Here is a 24,764-nt window from a genome sequence, read left to right as displayed (position 1 = left end):
TAAACTTTGAAAAATAGATCATTAGAATAGAATAGAATAGCCTTTATTGTCCTTGTACAGTGCACAACGAGATTTGAGCGCTACTCCTGTGGTGCAAACAATGTAAAAAGACTATATCAAAACCATTAGAAAATTAGGAATGAGGCTGCTATGTATTTCCCAAAATTGAAAAACAGAATCACCATACGATTAGATTTTGTCTTGAAGAGATTTTATTTGCATGGGGGAAAAAAAATCACCACTTGACAGATTTGTTTTATTCTGAAAAACCCACCTCCCGGAAGCCCCGTCCAACAGCGAGCACTTGACGTCCGTGTCACTCCGGAGGCGCCGCTGCTGTGCCTTGCTCACTAACTCGGGAAAGATTTCGAACTGGCGACGCCGAAGGGATAAACCGTAGTGTTACACCCGAGACCCCAGCAGCTGTGAACCAGGCTCAGGTGAGCACTCGCCGGCGCGTTCGAGAAGAACATTCGACACTTTTGAAAACAGAGTGGCAGTAGCTCTGAAGCTAACCGGGCTAGCGGTGAAAGTTGCTTCCCGCTGTTTCCCATCGGACCCACCGCGTGTGTTGAGGCGGGGGGACCCGCGGGGACCTCACGAGTTGGTCCCGGAGGTGAAGTCCTCTCCTCGGTCCGTCGCTCCATGTGTGTCTCCGGTTCGGGCAATTCACGCAGTGTTGGAGTCCTCGGACAGCAGAAGGGTGGGGCTGACTTTCTAAGAAAGATAACCTTACATGACGGAGGGTCCCCGCTTGAGTGGCTGGGTGAGCCGGGGCTTGTTGTCTCTGGAAGGTTCGTCCCTCCGCTCCCGCAGTGGCAGCTGCTCGCCAAGTCTCTCTGCGCACATCTGTGATGAAACACCGAGTTAACGAAGCGCTCTCCGTCTTTGGCAACGCTTGTGTCTTTGTCAGAGAGAAAGAACGCTGTTGCTGACACTATATCTCCAGACGATGACACGGTTTTGGTCCGACACTGGTGCCGTGTATTGGCGGGTATCGGACGAAACGATACCCGTCCCGATACCGGAGTGATGATAGATTACACACTTGATGTATTGCGATACTGTAAGGTATTGTGTTTGTTCACTGGATACAGAAGACTTCAGATATGATGCACATGAATACGAGTTGCTTCAATATTGCTGTCCAACAAAGTAAACTCAAACAGTAAAATAACTCCAATGTACAGAAGGTTAACGTCGGTATTGTTAACCATCCAACAAGTTTTCAAGTCTTTAGACATTTCATAAAATGTCATCATCAAATATTGCAATATTTCAGAGTGCGGCCGTTTTCTTGCTCCCCCATTAAACCGTCTGTCAAATTGTGTCTTGTGCTAGTTATGATTCAGGTGTTAAGTGTCGATGATTGTGGCCGCCAGCGACAGACCAGCTGCTCCGCTGAAGCTATGTAAAGTATAGATAAGAAAACATGAATCCTGTGGGAGTACTTTGCTGTGGACAATATGTGGAACCTGGGGTTTTCTGTTGCTAAACGTCTCATCATACACCTACAACACCAACAACATCATGTGACTGAAAACATAAACCTTGACTGACTCGTTTCTGTTTTATACAGCGACAACTTTATAAGACTCAGATCTGAATAATTGCTGGCCAGTGGCCATGAATACGGAATGAGGTCTGTAACCTCTGTCTAGGCCAGCGCTGGGCAAAGTAGGGCCTGGGTGCCACATGCTGCCCTTTGCCTGTGTTTATGCGGCCCTCAGAACTACAAAATAAATTGTTTTCTCAACAGTCTTAACTATGATTATATTTTAAGATTTTATTGATATAAAAAAATGTTTATTATATTTTTATTATTTAATTTATAATTTTATTTATTATTGTCATTTATTTTTACCCTTTCTTCTTAAAGGATAAAGATTATTTTATTATTATGTATTATTGCAGTGCTCATTTTATTTAATTGTCCCTCAAAACAAATCCATTATAAAAAAACAATAATAAAATATAATTAAAAACATACCCTGTAGTTAAGTTCTTTTACAGTGGTAATGATGATTTGATGTTAATCAAATCATCATTACCACTCAATAACCAGACATTGATCTTATGTGTTCAAAATAGTTAAAGTAATATTTTCATTTGAGCCTTTTCATAAAAACTTTCTTTTGTGTTACACCACTGCTCCTTTTTTTACTGTTTTACATACAGAAGTATTTTAAGCATTAACTTACAAACAATCGCACTGTAGCACTAGATATTCACCAGTTAAAAATCAAATGTTAAAGATATGTGTTGAGAATCTTAAAGCGTGTAAAAAAGGAAATAGTAAACCACCAAGTGACACATTTTAAGCATTTGATTTCATTATCACACTGCTACTATTTTATAAAATATCTTCTTTTTTTCCCCTTGCCTTGACGGTCCCCCACATCCCTCTTTAATGATAATATGGTGTCCCCTGCTCAAGGCCCGGGGCCAAGTCCGTGGCCCGGCTTGTATGCAGTTCTGTCGTGGAAAGTGCCGTCAGTAGCTGTTGAGGAAGTGGCCTCTGGTGCGGCTCCCTTTTACATGTATTCAAAAGAGAGCTGGTGGAAGGGGAAGTGATGGCGATCAGTGGACCTGGTTGATGCACAGAGCAGATAAAACAGGTTATGGTGACGCAGCGGTTAAATAGCTGCCAGTGTCTTTGTCAGGGCGCCATGTGGACTGATTCAACTGAAATAGACTGCAGCTAAAGTTAGAGCTTTCCAAATCAGGATGAAAGTCTGGCTCTATAAAAAAGCGTGTGTTGTGTCAGAGCGCTCAGTTTAATACAGCTTCAGAAGGGTTTACCGGTGAGACACGGCCTGCTTCGCTGGTCGGCTTGATGAAACACGTTCATGAAATAATCTCTGGTATGTTGCGTCCATGTTGCCTGTTCCCGACTCTCACCGCTCAGCTGCAAACAAGTTCTTCTTATTTGCTCATGCTAATATGTTCAGGAGTGTGGAGGGGGTATTGCTGAGGTGACTTTGGCTGTGTGACGCTTGTATTTCCCCACTGGGGGACTAATAAAGGCCATCTAACCGGGACGAGTGCCTCTTGGAAATGGTACTGTTCAACATTCACCGTTGACACTGGAGGCACTTTCATTTGGCTCAGACATCATTTGGGACCGGATCGCCTGGTTTGGAATTATATTTACAGCTCTGTTATTCACACTTTAGATGGGGAACAAATTTAAACTGTCACTAAGCTCATTACCTGCTTGTTTATGGTGAATACCCATGGCCATAATTATGGTGCCGTTTAGAGTGAGCTTTCAGTGACATTTCCAGGGTGGAAATCAGGCTGTTAGCAAGGAGCGCGCCCAGTTTCTCTCAGCACTTCCCATCATTAGTACCTGTGTAATGCCCCACTCTTAGTGTCATTACATTGGTTTCCATGAAAAGGGGTAATTTTGCAGAATATGATCGAAATTCGCAGATTCTCAACCCTTTTGCAGCAGTAGCTTGGCCACCATATTTGTTTACCGGCGTAATCTGGTGGTTATCCAGATCTGGCGAGTCGCCACACTACCGGCATGGAAGCGCTGTGATTGGTTGGATGTCTGACGCTGGTGACAGGAGGAAACCGCAGATAAGTTCCACACTTAAAAGAATCTCAGACTTTAAACTAACTTATAGCTTTTTAAATTATATTGGTGTTTTTTTTTTTTGGCACAAAGCGCCTCCCCCCGCTAACCAGCACATGCCGTGCCAAATGTGAGCAAAATAGCTGAACAGGAATCAAAATTCACATGGTTTTATGCATTCAATCAAGAAACAGAGCCTTCATATGTAGTATGTAATATGTGGTTTGAATGAATATGTGAAAGTTTAGAAAACAGATGCACAGCCGATACAACTGTTGCTTTGCTTGCGTAAATATATGAAAGAAGATGAACAAAACTGTAGACACTTAGCTTGTAGTAAGTATGATTAAAATATGGTGTTTTTTTTTTTTTTTTTAATAAATCACGGTCAGCTGAGTCAAACAGCTGCCCAGGAGACTCCTGCATCTGAGAGTGTTAACGTGGCAACAGTTACTGGGTTCATTCATCTCTGTTAACCATTATTTGACTCAGGTGTTTTTTATAAAAAGTTATTTTGCGACAAATAGATGTTTACAGCTTGTTTTTTTAAAAAGCAAGTTGTAAAGTCAGTCGTTGACATGGCGTGTCTGGTGGGCTGGGGGCGGGGCTTTGGACGCCCTGATTCAAAATCCTAGTGAACAGCCTGGTCGAAATACAGTCTTGGTTTACTTCAAGAGGAATAATGAGAAAGCATTCTATTCATGGCAACAGGTCGTCCTAATCTAAAGACTTTATTACATTATTGGTGAGTTAGAGCAGAACTGCGGGGAGAAATGTGGGTTTTAAATCATAAGATACTGTAGATGTAAGCTTTATTAAGTAATTTAAAAGGCCCTCTGTTAAAGTTGCTGATGGACACAGGTGTCCCTGACTCTGGAGTGTCACCAGGTGCTTTACGCACCTCCACAGTGTAGCGAAGACCTGGGTCCATGTGTCGCCTGTGTGCACGCCCCAGACTCTTCTGGGCCTTTAGACCACATCACCTGACGGGCAGGAGAGGGACTTCCAAAGGAAGCAGTGTTGGTGATGTCAGGATCTCCCTCCCTTAGCTGTCAAACCCAATTTCCCTCCATTATGTTGCTGCAGGTCCAGTGGAAAGTGCCTGAACCAGTGAAACAAATGCCATTGTTTCTCCGGGGCCGGTCCTAATGGGCCGATTGTTTTTATGAACCGCAGTGCGAGCCAAAGCTCAGCCCTCTCCACTTTAGAGCTCTTCTTACGCAGCTGTCGGCCGCAGGATCCGGGCCAGAGGTGACCGACTGCAGGACTCTGTCCGAGTGTGACCTCAGCTCGTCGTGGAAACCGATGACCTTCTATGAAAGAACGCACTCTTCTCACAGTTGGGGTTTTTGTGAGGCCCTTCTGTGAAACTGCCGGACTGAAGTGAGATTAACACGCCGGAATTTTATGTAACAAAATAAGGAAATGGAAACGGAGGTTCCTCTGCGTGCTGGAAACTGAGTCATCAATCTTCATGTGACGATGGCGCTGTGAGTGAGCTGCAGCTTTACCTTCGAGTAACCTAACCTTCTCGCTTTGGCTTCCCATCTGAGCTCCTCATGCTTGTTTTTAGGGATGGGTGACATGGACAGAAAAAAATCATGATAAATCTTGTCATTTCGGTGACATTTTCATTTCTCTTCCATGTGTTGGACACTGCAGTCTGCTGAAACTGTTTTGTGATTAAACTTATTAGTGGAGTTTGTCTCCAACATCATGATCTGTTGATGTTTCAATAGAACAGTGAACTCAGTGCAGAGATGAGAAACTCAATGTTTCAGGTCTCTGGTAGAAGCCGCTGGTGTCTGACAGGCTGCTCTGCCAGCTTTATTTAGGGGTTCAATGGAGCCGTCTGTCTGCTGTATCTCATGTCTCTGAACAGTTGACTTGAACTATGGAGCAGTCTGGACACAGTTAGCTGGAAACCTCTGAGGACCACTCCGTCTCATAAAACCAACACCAATCCAGAGACCCAACCAAAGTCAGTTTCCTGGATTAAAAATAAGTTTAAAACTACCGTGGTGAACCAAAGTCCACCACACTCTCCACAAGTGTCACACGGCGGTGTTGGCTGTGGAGCTGGGGAGCGCGGCGCATCTTGTCGTATTCATGTATGTGAGTCCAATTCGGCGTTTTTATTGAATTTATTGTGAGAGGAGTGTTTTTGGTGGTATTTCATGCACGGTGACTTATCGCCCACCCCCTATCAGACAGTTCTTTCTAAAGAGAGATGTGGTTTGTGTCCAACAACTTCCTTTGTGACTGCTGTGAGAACATTTCTTAGTGACTCGTGAGGTTCCAAGTTTGTTCCTTTCATTGTCTTCATGTGAGTGTCTTCTAGTGTGAGCTGTCGGCTTTAAGCAGATGTTATTGAAATGAAAAGATCAGAGCATCAGATGGTTGAGTGATTCTTTACGAACCACGAGACAAATGAGACCGTTCACTTTTGCACCAGGCAGCCTCTGTCAAGAGTTTGGCACTCAGATCAGAACACATTAGGACCTCACCTGCCCCTTGTTGAGTGTGTGATAAAAGTGTGTCAGCTCTCTGCTGAGCTCTTGACTGAGATTCTGAAGTGAGGAGCTTCTGTGGAGGTGTTCTCTGCTCCTCAGTTCCCATGTTGGTCCTTATTCCTCCCAGAGGAGTTAGCTGGTGCTTCAGTGCGTGGCAGAATCACATCTTCACTTGAGTGACAGCAGCTCCAGAGGAAGATGATGGACAGATTCTGACATCAAAGTTCAGATCCAGGGCCAGAGGTTGGAAAAGCTCCTTGATGGAGATGTTTCCTATCACAGCTGTGAAGAGAGAGCTGGGTGGAACCTGCTGCAGCTGAAAGAAGCGCCTTCATCTCCAGGAGAGAGGAAGCCATGACCCTCTCCCTCACAGTCACCAACACACTTCCTCCTCTCTCAGGAACATGGAGAGCCACATGGCAGAGGTGGCTCCATCAGGTCTGTCAGTGCAGTGATGGAGGTGTTTCATCCATCCCATAAGCCTGTGTGGCTTCATCGACATCTGTAGAACCATGTCAGACTACTCTTTAGGTTTATTTCAAAACTGAATAACTCCTTAGTGATGAACCTGGTTCTTCACTGTCCAATAGCTGTTCAGGTTTCATCTTGCTAACACAGTTGAAGCAGCTTGTGATGTAGTAGCCATGTCTCCATTTCACGAAAGAGGATGAAGTAAGTCCACAACCAAAGGGAAAGAGACGTCATTGTAATCCTGAAACTCCGCGGAGATCGTCTTCAGGTGGAGTTTCCACTGAGCAGGCCAGACCCTGATCCACAGTGAACTCAGCCACAGTCCTGGCTGAGTTTATTCTTCCCACCGTCCGAGTGCGCATGTGATTTATGTCGTGTTTGTTCGCTACTCTGTCATTCCGTGCGCGTTTCCAGGCAAGCATGTGCCTGTCAGCTCTGCATGCGCTCATCTCCGTCATGGCTGCTGCGGGAGAGCAACACTGGGGTCTTTGTGGTGATTTGTACGCACCTCTCCAATCATACACCGGCTAATATGCCAGTCCTGCAGCAGCATGTTGCTCTGCTGCTCGAGAATCTTCTGGGCTTCTCAGTGCAGGTGAATGTGCTGTGAGTTGCGACACCTCCTGTGCAAGCTGTGTGTGTGCAGAGGAAGCTAGTGGTTATCAAGTGTCACCTGACATGCTTGGGTTAAATCCTTTCATTGCCTCATCAATAGTCTCTGATCATCCTCCACTGTGGTCAGCTGGTGTGTGTGTGTGTGTGTGTGTGTGTGTGTGTGTGTGTGTGTGTGTGTGTGTGTGTGTGTGTGTGTGTGTGTGTGTGTGTGTGTGTGTGTGTGTGTGTGTGTGTGTGTGTGTGTGTGTGTGTGTGTGTGTGTGTGTGTGTGTGTGTGTGTGTGTGTGTGTGTGTGTGTGTGTGTGTGTGTGTGTGTGTGTGTGTGTGCGCGCGCGCGCGGAGGACTCAGGTGGACTTCAGACTTGTGCTTGGTCAACACTTGTGTTTGCTTTTCTGGGTCACCTGTTAAACTGCAGTCACGTTCCACAGCACCAAGATTTCCACATGGTTTTTAGCTGTTGGTCTCAACGTTGCTTTCCACTCGATCTTTGGTGGTGTTTTTTTGAGCTGTTCGGCAGATGTAGACAGGGTTCAGTTGTCCGTCACAGACTTGAAGTGACCAGATGCTCCGTACTGTGGGCATCTCTGGTCCTGGTTGATGTGATCACAGACAACAGGTCTGGTCTGTATCGCACATCTGTGTGACCACGAACTGATGTGTTTTCAAGCCAACACTTTGGACGGCTGACTGACTTCCTGTGTGCTCAGAGTGTGGCAACGTTATGGACACATTAGGGCGTCATTTGTTCATCGACTCTGCTGAAATCCTTTTGCATCAGTTCATGTTTGACGTGAGCAGCCGGGATGAATATTTGGGGCAGATATTTGTGTCCTGGTCTGTAGCAGACAATCATTAACAGCACTGTGTGTGAGGTATCTGCCCTGATATCAAGGGAGTTCAGTCATCCCGACGGTTCGCACGTGGAAGACGGTGATACTGGCTGCTTTCTGCAAACACTGGGTATCAGGATCCACGCCGTCAGAACAATGACCTCTTCTTAAAGATGAACTCTCTTGTGAGCAAACGCAAAGTAGAACATCGCAACAAACGGATAATGTGTGGCGCGTCGTGCCACACAGTAAAACAAACAAAACCTCATCATTCATTTTCACTATTTTTTTTTCAATATGAACTCTACAAGTCTGCTGACAAAATTCTGGCAACCCACTCCCCCAGTCTGGCAACAGAGTCCTCCATTTTCAGCAGTGACAGCACCGACTTTGCGGCACGCTGCCTGGTCAGCTGGTGACGGAACAGGAGCCATTCAACACAAGTAGAAATGATTTTGACTGTCTGACCCTCATCTCACACGTCTCCTCTTTAATTCATCATTACTCTTGGCGTGTGTGATCCAAAGTCTGCATTCGGTATTGAAGTGTTGCAGAGCGACAATGGATTCGCAGTTTGCAACCTTCTGTTTACATTAGCAGACTATTATATAAAGGGAAATTTCTGTTATGTTGTTTTAATTATTATTGTAACTATTATCATTTGAAGAGGAAAGTCCTCCCTCCCTCACATAAAAAATGTCAAAAATCATCTTAACTAACTTTCTTTGACAAACACATCTGTAAAACATGCAACATTTAAAAAAAATAGTAAAAAAACGTAAGCACATTGGAAATTCGGCTCGGCTTTAAAGCATTTTATTCGGCTTTGGCAACACATTATCAATTTGTTGGCTACCTGAGCATTTTTATTGTCACCAATTCAATGGTGACGATGAAAACGCTTCTGCCACAGTTTAAAAAAACTCTGGTGCCTCCAGACTTCCTGTGGGAAGAGTCGAATCAGCAGTTTTAAGTGAAGTATTTATGACCCGGAGATTTGGTTAAAAGAACTTCAGCGCTGACCTGCTGACCTTTCACCTCAGACCAATATCTAATTCTATATCGGCTTCAGTCGACTCCACCGACTCAGTAGGATTCTATTTTCAGTCACAGGAATGTGTGTGCAGACGGCTGTGTATTTACCAGACGTGGAAGATGGGAGGTGTTACTTGGTATTAGGAGGCTGAGCAGTGAAGTTGAGTTACAGCCATTCTCCTTTGGACTTAGACAACTGAAGCACAAGTGGAGACAAACCTGCTGCTGTGGCTCTTACTTTATACCATCTCCTCCAGCTGAAGTACTGAAACTGGCACCGATCTTGTTGTAACTTCAATTCAACTTCAATACTTATTTTGCAGCTGGCAGCTTTGAGGGAAACTAAGCAGCAGCATTTCAGTGATGCGGAATCCAGGATCTTCAGGTGCAGTCGAGTCCTGTTGTCAAAGTTCATATCCCCATTTTACTTCTGCTTTGGATGAAGGAAGCAGATAGTTTTCGGTGTAGCTGAGGAGTTTCTGCCCAAACCTGCCGTCAGAAACTCTTCACCAGCAGAAGGGCGCAGCTGTTGATGACTGTGGTTTTCCACTTGCAGTAGACGTTGGCTCACAGTTCATTAGGTCTGGTTTGCAAATGTGCAGGGCACAAACACAGCGTTGCTCATCTGAGTTTGTTGTGTGGCTGACCTAATTGTGAACTATCATCGGAGTAAAACAAGAATTTTTCGATGCCCCCCCCCACCCTGTGATGACCACAATACGAGCCTGTGTCCAGGCCCTGCCCTTCAGGGTATGGGCCACTGACCATTGAGCAACACACTCACACACACACTCACATGCTTGTGCTCCTCGTCTCCATAATGTGAATGAGGCTCTGTTCACGTTTGGCAGACAAACACATTCTCATCCCTTCACCATGTGAAGCTGCTGGAACTTTAGTGTCGAGGACCTGTCTCTGTAGGACTCGGTTTAATGTGTGAGGCTCATGAGAGATGTGGGACGAGTCAGCAGAAGGATGTGGATGCTGGAGACGGTGAATGAGTGACTGCTTCAGGGAGCTGTGGCGAAGGACGTGACAGGAAAGGGGACGAGCATCAACAGAGGCCTGTCTGAGATCCCACTCCAGAGGAAGCGGAAGCAGCTTGATGTGTGTGTCTCAGTAGTTGCTTCTTCTTTTACTGCACCACACACAGAGAGAAGAACCGCAATGCTGTCATAAACCAATGTGGTTTCAGATTGTGATGCAGACCCTCCAGATGGACTCAGACTGCTCCAAATGTATCAAACTGAACTGCAGCTTCCCCACTTTCCTAGTTCAGCCCATGTGAACAACATTCGCCCTCTGCTGTCTGAGCTCCTCTAAGCTATGTCACCGCCCGACTGGTCTGCATGGGACAGGCTTCCCCAGGAGCCACAAACTCTGACTCTTGTGAGGACCGTCAAGCCAAAACGGGGGCATTAAATGCAGTGTTAACCACAGTTTTTTCATGAAATATTCCACTCTGATGTCACCATTTCAAAAGCTGTAGCTTCAGAACTGTTACAGATGAAAGCGTGCTAAGAAAGAGGGGAGTCTTCTGTGTGAGACAGAGTTTGGGACAGAAAAGTACTTTATTTCAAATAAAGGACAACAGGGACATGTTAGTAGCCAGGACTACTCTTCCGTTTGTTGACTTTCTCTGGTGTCACACGTCAGCGAGCCAAATGCTCCACCGTGTCCCACAACATGAACAATACAACATGGATGTTCAACAGTAGGTTTGGATTTCTTCTGAACAAACAACAGTGGGCTAGCATCCAGGCTAACGTTAGCATCCTCACACCTCTAACACATCTATCACCGCAACATAGGCTCCACCCATTTCTTCTCCTTTGGTTCACCAAACCAAGTGAGATGATCAGCGCCGATGCAAGAGGTTGTGGAAACGCTGGAGCTGTCATCTCCCAAATGTTGTCTCCAACACTGGATATGCAGGAAACAAAACACAGCACGGCAGCCAATGACACGCTGTCTTTACGCGTGACATCATCAAGTGTCGTCCCAATTCTTAGGGACGTCAGTCACTTGACCTGGTCGTCGGAGGGCACTTCACAGTGGAGGGAGCTTCACAGTGGAGGGAGCTTCACAGTGGAGGGCGCTCAGAACCAAGTGCTAGTGTTGAGTGCTGGTGCTAGGGGGTTAGACATGAGACACAGCCTTAAACTTAAACTCATCGGATGCGTATATTATGGCCATGGTTAATTGCATCACTTTTACAGAAGTTTATCTGATCCACTGGAGATACTTCTCCGCATTGCTGGGCTTCATCATTGTTGTTTCTGCTGCATCCACTGCTATTCGCAGTACTTTCTTCTGCGCCTTCTACAGCATCTGCCACTAGTTCACCATTTTTTTTTCACTCACGATAGACGGTTAAGTGTCAGCTCGAAATTTGCACTGGCTGTGGAGTGTCAACTGTCACACTGAATGGGTTAAAATCTTCATCTGAGGATTAAGATTCTTCTTCAGAATCTGACTCAAATACACTCTTTGATGCGCTCCTACAACATAACGACGGCCTCCCCGGTCTCTTACACTGGGGACTGTTTTCACTCTTGATTTACTCCAAATTTAGATAGAAACTCGCTGACAAATCTGATTGAAGTGGCTGGTGCTACAACCTGCTTGTGTGAAGTAGGAAGTACTTCATATCTGCAGCAGGGCTTGCTTAAACGCAGCGTCGCTCCCTGGTGCAACTTCAGCACCTAAAGAGTGAATGTGATCAAAGGAACACTAATGTAGCGAGGAGCAAAAGATCAGGTCCTGCCAGCTGTGTAATTATACCATAAATTAATTCAAATTCATTTTGTTATTAAAATATATTCATGATTTTAGTGTGAATATCTTAAAGTAGCGATACAAGTATTTCACATGGTGAGAGCAAATGAGACTTGCTAAAGGTACGACATGTAATTAAACACAGTTTAATAAAGAAATTTAAACATTGATATGAGACACACATGAAACTCCTGCAGTTTCTAAATGGAAAAGGTGATAAAACCAGACAACTTTCTCACCCACTGATCACTTGATCAGTGCAAAAGTAATTCTACATTTGAATAAAAACAAAAAAATCGAGACAGACGAGCAGTCTCCCTCGTTCCTCCTAAACCATGGAGCCTTTCGTCTGTCATTTTTGCGCCCCTTATGAGGTGACAGAAAAACTATCCACCGGACCGTGAAGAAATGTTGTACTGACAAGTACTTATTCATCACTATTTTCATTCACAATTTGTTTTAGGACTAAACTGCTGTGTATTTGCCATTCCCCACCGCGAGTGAGACGTGTACGTCGAGGGTTTGGTTGTGCATGTTTCAGTGCGAACTGTGACGTTGGTTGAACTGTGCTGGTTTCAGGCCCTCTTCACCGGGTGAGGCAGCCATGTCGGGCTCCTGCGATGGCTCCATGCTTGACGTGTCCAGCGACAGCTTTTGGGAGGTAAAACACAACAAGTCAGAGGTACCACCTGACCACACTCAGGGCTGTCCTTGATACCGTCCCTGTTTTCTCAGGTTGGCAACTACAAGCGTGCGGTGAAGCGAGTCGACGATGGAAACCGACTCTGTAACGACCTTATGAACTGTCTTCACGAGCGGGCGCGGATCGAGAAGTCGTACGCTCAGCAGCTGACGGAGTGGGGAAAGCGATGGAGGCAGCTTATCGACAAAGGTGCGAGGACGACAGGCCCCATCCGGACGTCAGCCGTGAAACCGTGATGAGCGAGCACGTCTGTCCCCTCAGGTCCCCAGTACGGCACCCTGGAGCGAGCGTGGTCCGCTCTCTGCACAGAAGCGGAGAAGGTGAGCGAGCTCCACATGGAGGTGAAGGCTGCGCTGATGGGAGAAGACTACGAGAAGCTGAAGAACTGGCAGAAAGACTTTTACCACAAACAGATGATTGGAGGCTTCAAGGAGACCAAAGAGGCGGAGGACGGCTTCAGGAAAGCTCAGAAACCCTGGGCCAAGAAACTAAAAGAGGTTTGGATCCAAGCTTTTTCTCCACCAGATTCAGCGACAGTGACTCACTGGATGGCTCCGTTTAGTCATTCTCCTGACTAGAGTCCAGTTAACCGAAAGTTGGCAACAGTCCTGCAGGGTCCAGTTATGCCTAGTTCAAGACGTTTTTCCTGGTTCAGCCAGGTGCTGGTTACTGATAGCATGAGAGTAACACAGTTGTTATTCTTATTCTGCACTTTTGGATGCAAATTTGGCTGGTCGACTCAGTCGTCTGTACTACTGCATCAGAACAGACGCTCATCCAGCCTTCTGAGTCACAACAGCAGTGATGGCTGCTTGTTGGAGATGTTTCGAAAACCAATGATTATTTGGAAGTAGATAAATGCACAAGAACAATCGTTCAACCTCAGACAGGGCTGATGAAACCTTGTCATTCATCACGCTGCAGAGTCAAATATGGAAGTTTATAATTAAAGGAGTGACTTCTTCTCCCATGGTCTCATGACAAATGACTGGAAAAGATTGGCATGTGAAATCACAGCTCACAACATCACAAGCTTGGCTCAAAATATTGTCTCCTGTGTGGTTATGATATGAAGCAAAATAATCACCATGATTTTTGCCATAATCGTCCAGCCCCATTACAGACGGAAATGGATGACTTCTTCAGTCATTAAACATGACAGTAGTCAGTTTTCGCTGCCATTGTTCTGGCAGTTGTCCTATTGAGGTGCGTTTCTCTGCCAAAGTTTCATGTTTAAAGGCGACACAACTACCACTCTGCTTCACTCCTTCATTCCAAAGGATGGGAAGCTCACAGACTCTTGTTCCTTCTTTCTTATGTAGCTATTAGACAATTATTACCCACATTAGACTGTAGTTAGCGCTGTACGTGCCCAGTATATTTGCATTCTCGGCACCGCTGATGACTATTATTGTTTTCACCTCCTTGTTTAAGACCTTCATAGCATGTGAAAGGGGCGGTAAAGAGAACTGAATTCACTGACGGTCTTCAGCGGCTGTGAGGATCGGTTTAATTTTTCATCGCTCATGACTCCATAAGTGCTGCCTCAGCATTGCTGCAGCTTCACTACCGTCCACTCTTTTTGCTGTTGTGTACGACAAAACTGGTCTTTGTCCTTCTGTGGTGTTAAGTGATCCTCTTGCTGAAGGGAGGAGGACATTCCTCTGAGTATCTGCCGGAGTGCGTGCACGTACGAGTGTGTTGCAACTTTCAGCCTCTCATTTCCTGCCTGTGATGTCACCAGAGGGGCACTGGCATTTGGGCTGTGTTGTTTTGAAGGAGCGATACACTGCTGTTGCCATGGAGATGTATTATTGATCAACAGCCAGACAGGAAGGACGGAGGAGGAAATGAGCTTTATCAAGTGGACCAGAAAAAAGGGCGGGAGCGAGGGAGGGGGGGGCGGTTCAGTGTGTCACTGTCACCAGATGGAGTTTTGAAACACATTCGACCTGGTCCTGGATCGTGGCTTGACAACGCTCACCTGCGGAGGAACATGTGGGTGTGTGTTCTCTTAACTGTAAGCCCCGCCCACACTGACTGAGCAAGTCACTGCTCCGGCCATCATCCAGTCGCAGTCGCCCTGCTTCTAATCTACATTTTCTCTTTTTCTCATTCATGAAGCTGCGCAGAAACACTTGGAGAAGCTTGTTTTGCTGCTGGTCTGGTGAACGGTCCTAGTGTTGTGACTAGTGTGTGCTGCTTCGTGGTCTCCCAGCGGATCACAGTCTCGATTTAATTAAAAAGGTGTTAGACGCGTTTTAATGAAGGAAAGTCACGCAGTCACGGGACTGTTCCACTGGGATTAAGATTAATCCTCCACAGGGAAGCCGGCCCCAGCGACGGCGCCAACCTGCCCGCTGCCCCACTTCACAGGTGCAGATCTTTCTTAGACCTTGCTCAAGAGACCTGAGGTGCATCAACGTGTCCGCCTCATCACATGTATAGGATGATACTCGAAACTGTTTGTCTTCATTAGAGGTCTGAGGCAGGCTGGTTTTAACTGATCCCCGCGGTCTGTCCTCCAACTGGATCCCCTGCAAATCACAGTGATCCACTGTACAGTTTGAACACTGAAGGAAGTCCATGACAGGGTTTATTGGTTGACTGTCAGATCATCAAAACAAGTGATGTAGTGGGAACCAGTGAGCCTGAGGCCAGACCAGACCAGTCCACCAAGGGCCCGGGCCAAGACGGAGACTGAGCTGAATCCAGATCAAACTGCACTTCACTTCTTGATTCTTTGAAAGCATGACGTGAGAAACAAATGTGTGTCTCATGCTTCAGCATTCTGGATCCAGCATTCTGGATCCAGGTCGGGTGGTCTCAACGATGACACCGGTCTACCCGAGTCTCCTGGGTCTTGGCTGAATGTGTTTCAGTTCTGTGTTTGCCGCTGAAGGGCGCTTGGGATCCTGAGGATCACTTTGCCACAGCTTCTTGCTGCAGGCAAATGTGTGAAGCTGAAACCTGCAGCCTCTTTCACAGTTTTCAGTTCTGGGATGCATTTTGTGGAGGAGGGGTTCCGTTACGTGTTCACACAGCAGGAACCAGGGACCCTCTGATATATGATGCGATCTCTCTTGACTTGAGCTGAATAAAGGTGGTCAACTGTGTCGCAGAACAGGAGGGTTTCATGGACTGTTCTTTTCTGCTGATGAACCTTCAGGTGGAGACGCAGAAGAAAGCCTACCACTCGGCCTGCAAAGAGGAGAAGCTGGCCGCCAGCAGGGAGACCAACAGCAAGCTGGAGAGCAACAACAACCCTGACGCCCAGAAGAAGCTTCAGGAGAAGGTGGAGAAGTGTCAGCAGGAGGTGCACAAGGTGGGGAAATGTAGATGCACGGTGTCCGTAAACTCAAAGTGTGATGACAGGCGCCAGATTTAGGGGCTGAGACCTTCTTCTTCAGACTGGAGTTATTCTCCAGTTTCTGTCGAGCAGATCCAATGCCAGAGTGCAGGTTCATCTTGGCCATGTGAGTGAGCGCATCCCATCGGTGATGGCTGATGTGATGTTTCCTGCAGACGAAAGAGCGTTACGAGAAGTCCTTGGAGGAGTTGGACAAGTTGACGCCGCAGTACATGGAGAACATGGAGCAGGTGTTCGAGCAGTGGCAGCAGTTCGAGGACAAGCGCATTTGTTTTTTCCGGGACGTTTTGCTGGAAGTCAAGCAGCACATTGACCTGTCCACCAACCACAGGTCTAAAGTTGGTCAGCCCATCTGACTGTTCGGAGCTCTGACGGTTCTCTCTTTCACTCTCGCAGGTTCCAGACCGTGTACCACACACTGGAAGACACGATCTCAGCCACAGACGCAGAGGAGGACCTGAAGTGGTTCCGATCCACGCAGGGGCCCGGCATGCCCATGAACTGGCCTCAGTTTGAGGTATCTGACCCTTGACCTGCACTGATTTAAGCTTCTCCACAGCGACGGAGTTGGTACAGAGCGCGCTCACAACACACCTCTCTTCATTCAGAATCAACAGTTAGTTCTGTGAATCAGACGAGGAATACAGAAATTTGCTGCACTTCTAACAGGAGTGAGACTCATGATGACACTCTGTGATGAAGACGGCCACATGACGGCTTCAGTGTCTTCATCACTGCTCAACCTTCTGTTCCACTTTGGTTTAATAACAATGTGTTTGGTTTCTCCGTCCATCATGGAGGGGGGCAGAGAGCCTCACTGAAGGCCTTGCTCTGGTCCATGGTTTGATTTCACTTCAGCTTCAACTGTGATTTCTGTTTCATGGCAGCTGCACTCGCACAGTCACCAGTCTGTTGCTTCCAGGTTCAGAAGCCAGAATCACAGTCACCTGATTCTCCATCTGTGTGGCTGAACACTCACCAGAACATTTGCTCTCTAACGTCACGCTTCTCCATTGAGGCTGTTCACACCTGCTTCCCTCACCACTGCTTTCATTTCCCCTCCTCGTCTGACAGAACTTGGACTGGTCCCATCCTCGGCCCTCTAAGAGAAGGTCCATTGTAGTGAGTTCTGCATGGGAGAGCTGTTCGGTCAGAGCAGCGTCTGGGGAGGGGCTCGGCTTCCCGCTAACCCTGTGCTTGGTGTGTGTTTGAAGTGTGTCTGTGGTTTCCTTCTGCTCTGTGACGTTTGTTTCTCACGAGTCCTGGGCTGCCGGAGTCCGACTCCCCAGCCTTTCACTCCTCTGCACAGGTGTGTCTGTTTGCACTCTTGGATCTTGACTCATTAGACTCTCGGTGAGGGGAAGGACAGTTTTGGTGATGCTCAGCATCAGTCTGTGTGTGTGTTGAGTCGTCTGTGTGTGTTTGCTCTGGTGGAGGGTTGTTTCCTGTCCACAGACAACGGATGTCATTTTATCTGACTTGACGCCTCACAGTATCAAAAGTCTTTCAAATCTGCTCTTATTCCTTCAGTCTGTTAAAAACACATTGCAAAGACTTCTCTGTATATTTATTGATGCTTGTCTCTGACGAAGCACAGTTCCAGAGTCTTTGCTCGTGAAGCTGGAGGGGAGACCCCACGTCAGCAACCCGAGGTGTCCAGCACTTGTCAGTCGACACTGGTCCCTAAGACTCTCACCGACTGGGGCTCATCCAGGATGTTATAGATACTAAACTGCACTTGCAAATGGTTCCCTGAGGCTCCACCCCAAACCCCTGACCACCCACCAGTGAGACAAGATAAGATACGATAGACTTTATTGATCTCACTCAGGAGAAATTCACCATTACAGGAACAGGTTGTTGGTGTAAGGGTGGGCGATAATCTTATTGTGCATGATATCCCGCCAAAACGCAATCTCCTCGATGACAATTCTGCATCTCACAATAAATTTGTTAAACATGCGGCTCACTCGTTGCATTGGACCTGCACACGTGAACAGGACCAGACCGTGACGGCGCTGCACTCTGTGTGTTTTGAACATGTGTCATCACACAAGACAAAGGACTGACATTTGGATGATTTGGAGAATAGAATATGACTAAGTTGTCATTTCTTCACATTATTTCTAATATTTCTTCAATAGCATCTAGGAAATGTGTCCAGACTGCTCCATAGTTCAAGTCAACTGTTCAGAGACATGAGATACAGCAGACAGACGGCTCCATTTAACCCCTAAATAAAGCTGGCAGAGCAGCCTGTCAGACACCAGCGGCTTCTACCAGAGACATGAAACATGGAGTTTCTCATCTCTGCGCTGAGTTCACTGTTCTATTGAGACATCAACAAACCATGGTGTTGGACACAAACTTCACTCCTGAGTTTCATCCTAAAACAGTTTCAAGAGAGACTGTAGTGCCCAACACATGGTAGAGGATGAAAATTGATCCAATTCAAACACAACCACTTTCTTTTCTCCAGATTGCAAACTCTCATGAGGCTGAGGTCGTTCTGGAGCAGGTTTTTGGGCTTTTCAAATGTGTTGTTGTCCCTCTGGTCAGCGTCACGGTCTGGATGAAATGATGTGAAAAGCCGGCTTTGATCTGCCGTGTCTTTTCATAGGCGTGCTCGAGACTGACCTGTGTTTTCCCTCCCAGGACTGGTCCATAGACCTGAACCGGACCCTCAGCCGGCGAGAGAAGAAGAAGCCGTCAGAAGGTGTGACACTAACGGGCATCAGCCAGACCGGGTCGGACCAGCCCGTTCCGCACACAAAGACCAGCAGCAGGTACATTTGAGTCAGAACTCGCCACGTCTCCTTTCATCACACTTCGTGGCGTGGAATGTTTGAGCTTACGTAATCCCACTTCCTGGTGTGACGCCTGGGTTTCCTTCATGACCAGTGTTTGTGTTCAGGTTCTGAGCTTGTGAGGACCTTTCACATGGCTAACTTGAACCAGGTCTCTGAACCAAACTGGAGGTCACCCAGTTATTTTGAAGTTTGAACCCTCAAATTGAAGCTTAACCTTGTGGGGACTGACAAAAAGGTGCCCCCCCCCCCCCCCCCCCCCCCCCCCCCCCACACACACACACACACACACACACACACACACACACACACACACATGCACGCACGCACGCTCACTCACACCTTGCCACTCATACACGTGGGCGTTGATGATGTGTGTTCCTCAGCTGATAGCTTCCTCTTGCTGTGGCAACAGCCTGAGTAACCGAGCCAGCAGCTGCTGATCATGAATCTCAGCTATAAATAAAGTGTGTGATTTAGGCTGAAAGAGCTGGACTTGAAGCTTGGCTGGCGTGGACACGTGTGTGCATGTGTGTGCGTCATGGAGCGCTGGAGGAGTGAGCAGGAGTTACCGAAGGGAATGTCAGGCATGGAAACTATTTGCCTTCAGTGTGGGCTGGCAGGATAACCCCTCCCCCTCCTCTGCTGATGTGCTTCGATATGTGTTCTTTTTTTTTTTGACTATAGCTTAAACCAACAAAACAAAAATAGCTCCAAAGACTCAGGTTTTTTCGAGTTACCCACAACACATGGCTTCATTAGTTATTGACTTTGATGTTGATGCAAAGGCGGAGTGATGCAGACCCTCTTCATCTGAGGTTGCAGCTAATTCAAAGACTCTCACTGTTCTTCTCAGTTCCCCGTCTGAGTCATGACCGTCAGGTCGTTCAAAGAAACAAGTGGCCCGAGTCGTCCGCTTGAGACTCGCAGTAGAGCCGCTGCTTGAGATTCTTTCATGTACTTGTGATGACTCACTCGTGTACTCACTCGTGTGGGTCCAGGCCTCGCTGGTCTTCCTCCGCAGACCGTGGTCAGCTGTGATGTTTGTTGAGAGACACCAGGCAACATGGCGTTCTCCCACTTAAGAGTTATTTAGAGTGATAAGTGTTAGTTACCGGAATGTAACTTCAGTACTATGAATACGTGTCAGGCCCTCTAATGGGCTTCGCTATTGTATAGTTACCTCTACTCTGAGGCCCCGCCTGACCACCTGAGACTCGACTGATTGGCTCTTCACCCAGGAAGGCTCCACCTCTCCCCATAGAACACCCTGTCAGCCGCTACTCGCCATCCTTTGAACTGACCAGCTGGAGTGCCTTGCACATATTCATAGTACTGAAGTTACATTCAGGTAACCAGCATTTCTATGCCATACTGCTGAGTAGCGTGACAGCGTTGGCTTCACACCCAAGATGTCGTCTGTGCTGCCATGGTTCACTGCAGAAGCAGAAAAATGTCCTCTTCCCATCCCTCCATCCATTATCATCCGCTTGTCCGTTGTGGGTCGTCGGGGCAGCAGCTTCAGAAGGTCATTCCAAACAGCCTTCACCGACTGGGGGATCCCGAGATGCCACCTCACCAGACTCATCTCAATGCGGATCATATAACAAATGTTCTGTAACAAAGGTTTCAAATGTTCATCAAGGAACTATATGTCATTTTATTTAACATGAGAAAAGATCTTCCTATTCATGCATAAGCTCTCCAAATGTTATAGTTAGGTGATGGTTAAAGCTGGCGGCGCAGCCAAGGGAGCGATACTGAAAGTATCCTGAGATGTTGATGTACGTCCCAGCGGTGTGTGTGTCGCTGTGTGTTCATGTGTGGATGTATCAACCACCGTGTCCTGCTTTACTCCATATTATCAGCCTGTCGGTGCTGAAAGAGGCACCAGCGGGCTCCAACCCTTTTGAAGACGACGAGGAAGATGAGGAGGAGGAGGAGGAGGAGCTGAGGGTGGAGACTGCGGTCAACCACGTCAGTGCCAAATCAGAGGAGATAAAAACGTTGGTGACCTGAAGACCTTGGCTGTCTGTCTCTCTCTCTCTCTCTCTCTCTGTCTCTGGTTGATGGATCTAGTCTTGGCTTGTGCTGCTGCCTCCTTCCCTGCACCCTCTGCTGCCTCAGGTTGTGTTGCTCTGCATGAACTGAACGGCATGTCACCCCAACACGGTGTGTGTCTGTCCTTGACCTCCTGCAGGACACTTCGGGTGCATGTGTGCGGTGATGTGTTTGTTTACAGTCAGACTGCAGCCAGGACACACACATTAGTCACCTGCACCAGTGTGTAGTGCTGTAGTGCTCAGAATGTGGCAGATGAATGTTGAGATTAGGTCCATCTCCTCCTCACATCAAGTTGCTGGCATGTCTGACTGCAAAGCCTTTGTGTAGGTGGTGCCCTCTGTCGGCCTCAGTGATCTGTCTCGTGATGATGTGCCATGTTCTAGTGAGGGTCTCCGGCTCTGTGTTTTGATCTCTGTGTTGTCGTAACTCAAATCAAGCCTGGCAGGTCCGCCGCAGCGCAGGAGCACCGTCGCAGGAGCCGCTGACTTCTCTGCTCTTCTGGCTTCTTAACTCTTCCTTCCTCCGACCCGTGTGTGTGTGTGAGCGCGGCTGCCCGGTGTTGACGCGCCTCTCCTGCGTGTGTGTGTGTGTGTGTCCAGCGTGAGCAGCGCGGAGAAGCCCCCTGACTGGTCCGACGAGGACACCACTGCCAACCCCTTCAGCACCAATGGGGACGGGAACCCGTTTGAGGATGAGCCCACTTCTCCGGTCATTTCAGTGCCGGTCCGAGCCCTGTACGACTATGAAGGTCAGGAGCAGGACGAGCTGAGCTTCAAAGCAGGTACGTGACCCTGCGTGTGTTGCGGAGTGGGCCAATGGTGGCCAAACGCACCGGGCAGGTGGAGACTCACAATCAGAGGAGGAATAACTGCCCGAGAACATTTGAACCCAGTATAGATCACCGTTCCTCGAATGTTGAGTAAAGAGCCGAGTCAGCACTTTTTCCCTTTAAGATCTTAAACCTCTTCTACATGACTGTGACTGTGTTATAACACGGTAAGAACCAGCTGAGATCCGCTTCACTTGATAACTGCAACACATATGCAGTCCTGGACAAATATTCTTTAGTTTGTCTGAAGTGTATTGTCCAGATGTTTTCAGCTGCTGTGGTGGGAGCGAGCAGCCTGTTGGTCTCTCTCTCTCTCTCAGTCTGCAGTCACTGAGAGAGTCAGCCTCCCAGGAAACTGCCCAACCAGCCTTGCAACTCCAATGGAGTCACTTCACCACTCACTTTCGTCACTAAACGTGCCTGGGATGTTGATGGTGGTGAGGTCCGTTGAATTCAGTGGAGTGAAGATGAGACGCTCCAGTCTGCAGCGTGGCTCACACACACAGACACACACACACAGACACACACGCACACACGCACACGCACAGACCGGGGCCACGTCCAGAAATAGAGAAGTCAAGCCGCTCTCTCTTGTGCAGGGGATGAATTCACTAAGACGGGCGAGGAGGACGACCAGGGCTGGTGCAAAGGTCGCCTGAAGGACGGGCAGGTGGGCCTCTACCCTGCCAACTACGTGGAGGACATCCAGTGAGGTGCGGCGCCCGAGGCGAGGCTGGGACTGAGCGGGAGAGAGGGCGAGGTCTGACCAGCGGGTGCCGCCACTTACGTCCCGTCCCCTTCTCCTTCTGTTACATTAACACTCGATTACTTTCCCTGAAGAATGAAAGGTTTGTATTTCCGGAAACACTGGGCAGATGAGTTGTCGTGCTCCTCTGAAGGAGACCTCTGGTTCAGATGATTTACGTTTTGATTTTTATCCATCCGGCCGCCGCTCCACTGCAATCAAGAGGAAGTGAATGTACTGTAGCCTCACGCGTTCACCTCCGCCCTCACCACCACTGTGACTGGGTCTGCTAACACTGGTCACTGTGGATGAACTGGAGCATCTGCAGCAGACACGCAAAGTTAATTTATGATGCCACTCTTGTTCTGATGATGATGATGATGATGTGACTGAAACTCTTTTGTTGAGATTTTATCCTCCTGGAATCTGTAACTCTCCTGTGCACATGATTATTTTACCTAAAGTCAATAGAAGTTTCCACTCCTTCTGTTGGGAGCTCAAATCCACCTCTGGAGTTTTCTTTCCTCTCAGGACTTCTTTCTCACACCCTGAAACCCTCTGCTGCAGGAGAAGCACACGAGCAAGCGCATAGAGCGCAGACCTCCACCGAGCGGCTCGTCGACACCCCTCCCCTGCCAGGGTTCAGTGGTTTGACCTTGGTTCGTTGCTCAGTGTCAGGCCTCACACTGGGCTCTGCTCCCATAGTGTGGTGCTGCAGCTTCATAGTGGCTTCATAGTTCACCTGCTGGAATGGATCCACTTCTCCTGCGTTTAGCTTCAAGTCCATCTGAAGCATGAGGCGAGTCACTGACAAGTCATATGACAGACAGGTGATGATTTTAATAAGAAGAAATTGGAAGTAAATAATCATTTGGAACTGTGAAGGTGACGCGACTGGCCTGCAGGAGGCGCTGCCACCATCAGTCTCACTGTGCAGGCGATCAAACAGTTGCTATGTGCTGATGAGTGAGATCCTGATGGATCTCCGAGAGACGGTGTCCTGATTTCACCGTCCACTAGGTGGCGCAGTTGGTTGTTCAAATCAATGCTCTTAGAGCAGACCGCGCCCTCTAGTGGGCGCTGTCAATCACGTTACAGTTAAACGAAGCTACACAACTTCAAATCGTGACCTCGCTGACCGGACACTTGATACCCAGAATGCACCTGGGGACATGCGAATCGACGGTAATGACGTGAGCGGAGTGAAAGCGCGACTCAAGACACCAGACGGGTTCGTTGAACCCGGTATTGGGACCAAAAGAGCGGGCGGATACAGACGTTTTCGAGAGAAGAAATGACAAACGGAGCGGAACTGTTCCTCCCTCTGCTCCTCTTCCATCACTCAGATCAAGCTGATGGAAGAGTTGGGGCTGTCACTGCCCTATTTGCTTCTTCATCCCGTTTTGCTTCCAGGGCTCAGTTTTATGTCGTCATTTCCTGGCCGCATGCGCACATTGGAATTTCAAGACGTAATTTCCTGTCCACGTGCGCACATGGGTGTCGCTGCTTGACACATAAATTAGAATAAAATTAGCAACGTCATTGCGCCACGCCTCACTACACACTCGTATTTCATCAAGAGAAGCAGAATTTGAATTACTAAAGTACTACGCCGACGCATTAACTGTATTTTAACCTTATTTTATATATATCACTACATTTGACTTGTATTCAACAATTCGGATATTTTAACAAGATTTTGTTTTGTTTGATGAATCGTCCAAAGGAAACTTTTGTGATGGTCACCTTGTTTATTTGTTCATCTTATAGCCTGTTAGGCCTTCTTCTTGTTTATTTCTTTTTCTCTATCGACACCTAGTGGTCATTTTACAAACATCACTGATTGTCACAGATTTCAGATAAAATAATTGGATCTTTCTGCGCAATTTGCATGCAGTTTTCTATCTTGCCTACGAGGTCTCAGTGGTTCATTTGGTTTATTGCAACCAAATAAACAACAGGACAAACGTCTTTTTCATTGAATCACAACTTTTCTGAGGATTACATTTTATTAACAAAACATGAAAACACACAATGTTTTGTATATAAAATAAGTTTAGTCATTTATAAATAATGTTGGTGTGTTTTCATGTTTTGTTAATAAAATGTAATCCTCAGAAAAGTTGTGATTCAATGAAAAAGACGTTTGTCCTGTTGTTTATTTGGTTGCAATAAACCAAATGAACCACTGAGACCTCGTAGGCAAGATAGAAAACTGCATGCAAATTGCGCAGAAAGATCCAATTATTTTATCTGAAATCTGTGACAATCAGTGATGTTTGTAAAATGACCACTAGGTGTCGATAGAGAAAAAGAAATAAACAAGAAGAAGGCCTAACAGGCTATAAGATGAACAAATAAACAAGGTGACCATCACAAAAGTTTCCTTTGGACGATTCATCAAACAAAACAAAATCTTG

The 24,764-nt window shown here is 47.2% G+C and overlaps 1 protein-coding gene across 5 annotated transcripts; it reads left to right on the top strand.

Annotated features, from left to right (window-relative positions):
• Positions 1-296: 296 nt before the first annotated feature.
• On the top strand, positions 297-24,248 carry pacsin2 (protein kinase C and casein kinase substrate in neurons 2). Of its 5 annotated transcripts, XR_008414365.1 has the most exons (13): positions 297-440; positions 12,406-12,487; positions 12,562-12,718; positions 12,791-13,026; positions 15,699-15,854; positions 16,055-16,230; positions 16,296-16,416; positions 16,974-17,021; positions 18,555-18,685; positions 20,575-20,712; positions 21,370-21,551; positions 22,199-22,447; positions 22,568-24,248. XR_008414365.1 is itself a non-coding variant. In XM_053862380.1 (12 exons), exons 2-12 carry the CDS (start codon positions 12,431-12,433, stop codon positions 22,309-22,311), a joined length of 1,515 nt encoding a protein of 504 aa, XP_053718355.1. In that variant the 5' UTR covers positions 297-440; positions 12,406-12,430; the 3' UTR covers positions 22,312-24,244. The 5 variants fall into 5 exon arrangements, 4 of the variants coding, with proteins under 4 accessions (XP_053718355.1, XP_053718357.1, XP_053718356.1 ...); XM_053862380.1 differs by having other exon boundaries at positions 22,199-24,244; XM_053862382.1 differs by lacking the exon at positions 20,575-20,712 and having other exon boundaries at positions 22,199-24,244.
• Positions 24,249-24,764: the final 516 nt, after the last annotated feature.

Source organism: Synchiropus splendidus, chromosome 4 (assembly GCF_027744825.2).
Source record: "Synchiropus splendidus isolate RoL2022-P1 chromosome 4, RoL_Sspl_1.0, whole genome shotgun sequence".
NCBI lineage: Eukaryota > Metazoa > Chordata > Actinopteri > Syngnathiformes > Callionymidae > Synchiropus > Synchiropus splendidus.
This window is presented reverse-complemented; position numbering and strand designations above follow the sequence as displayed.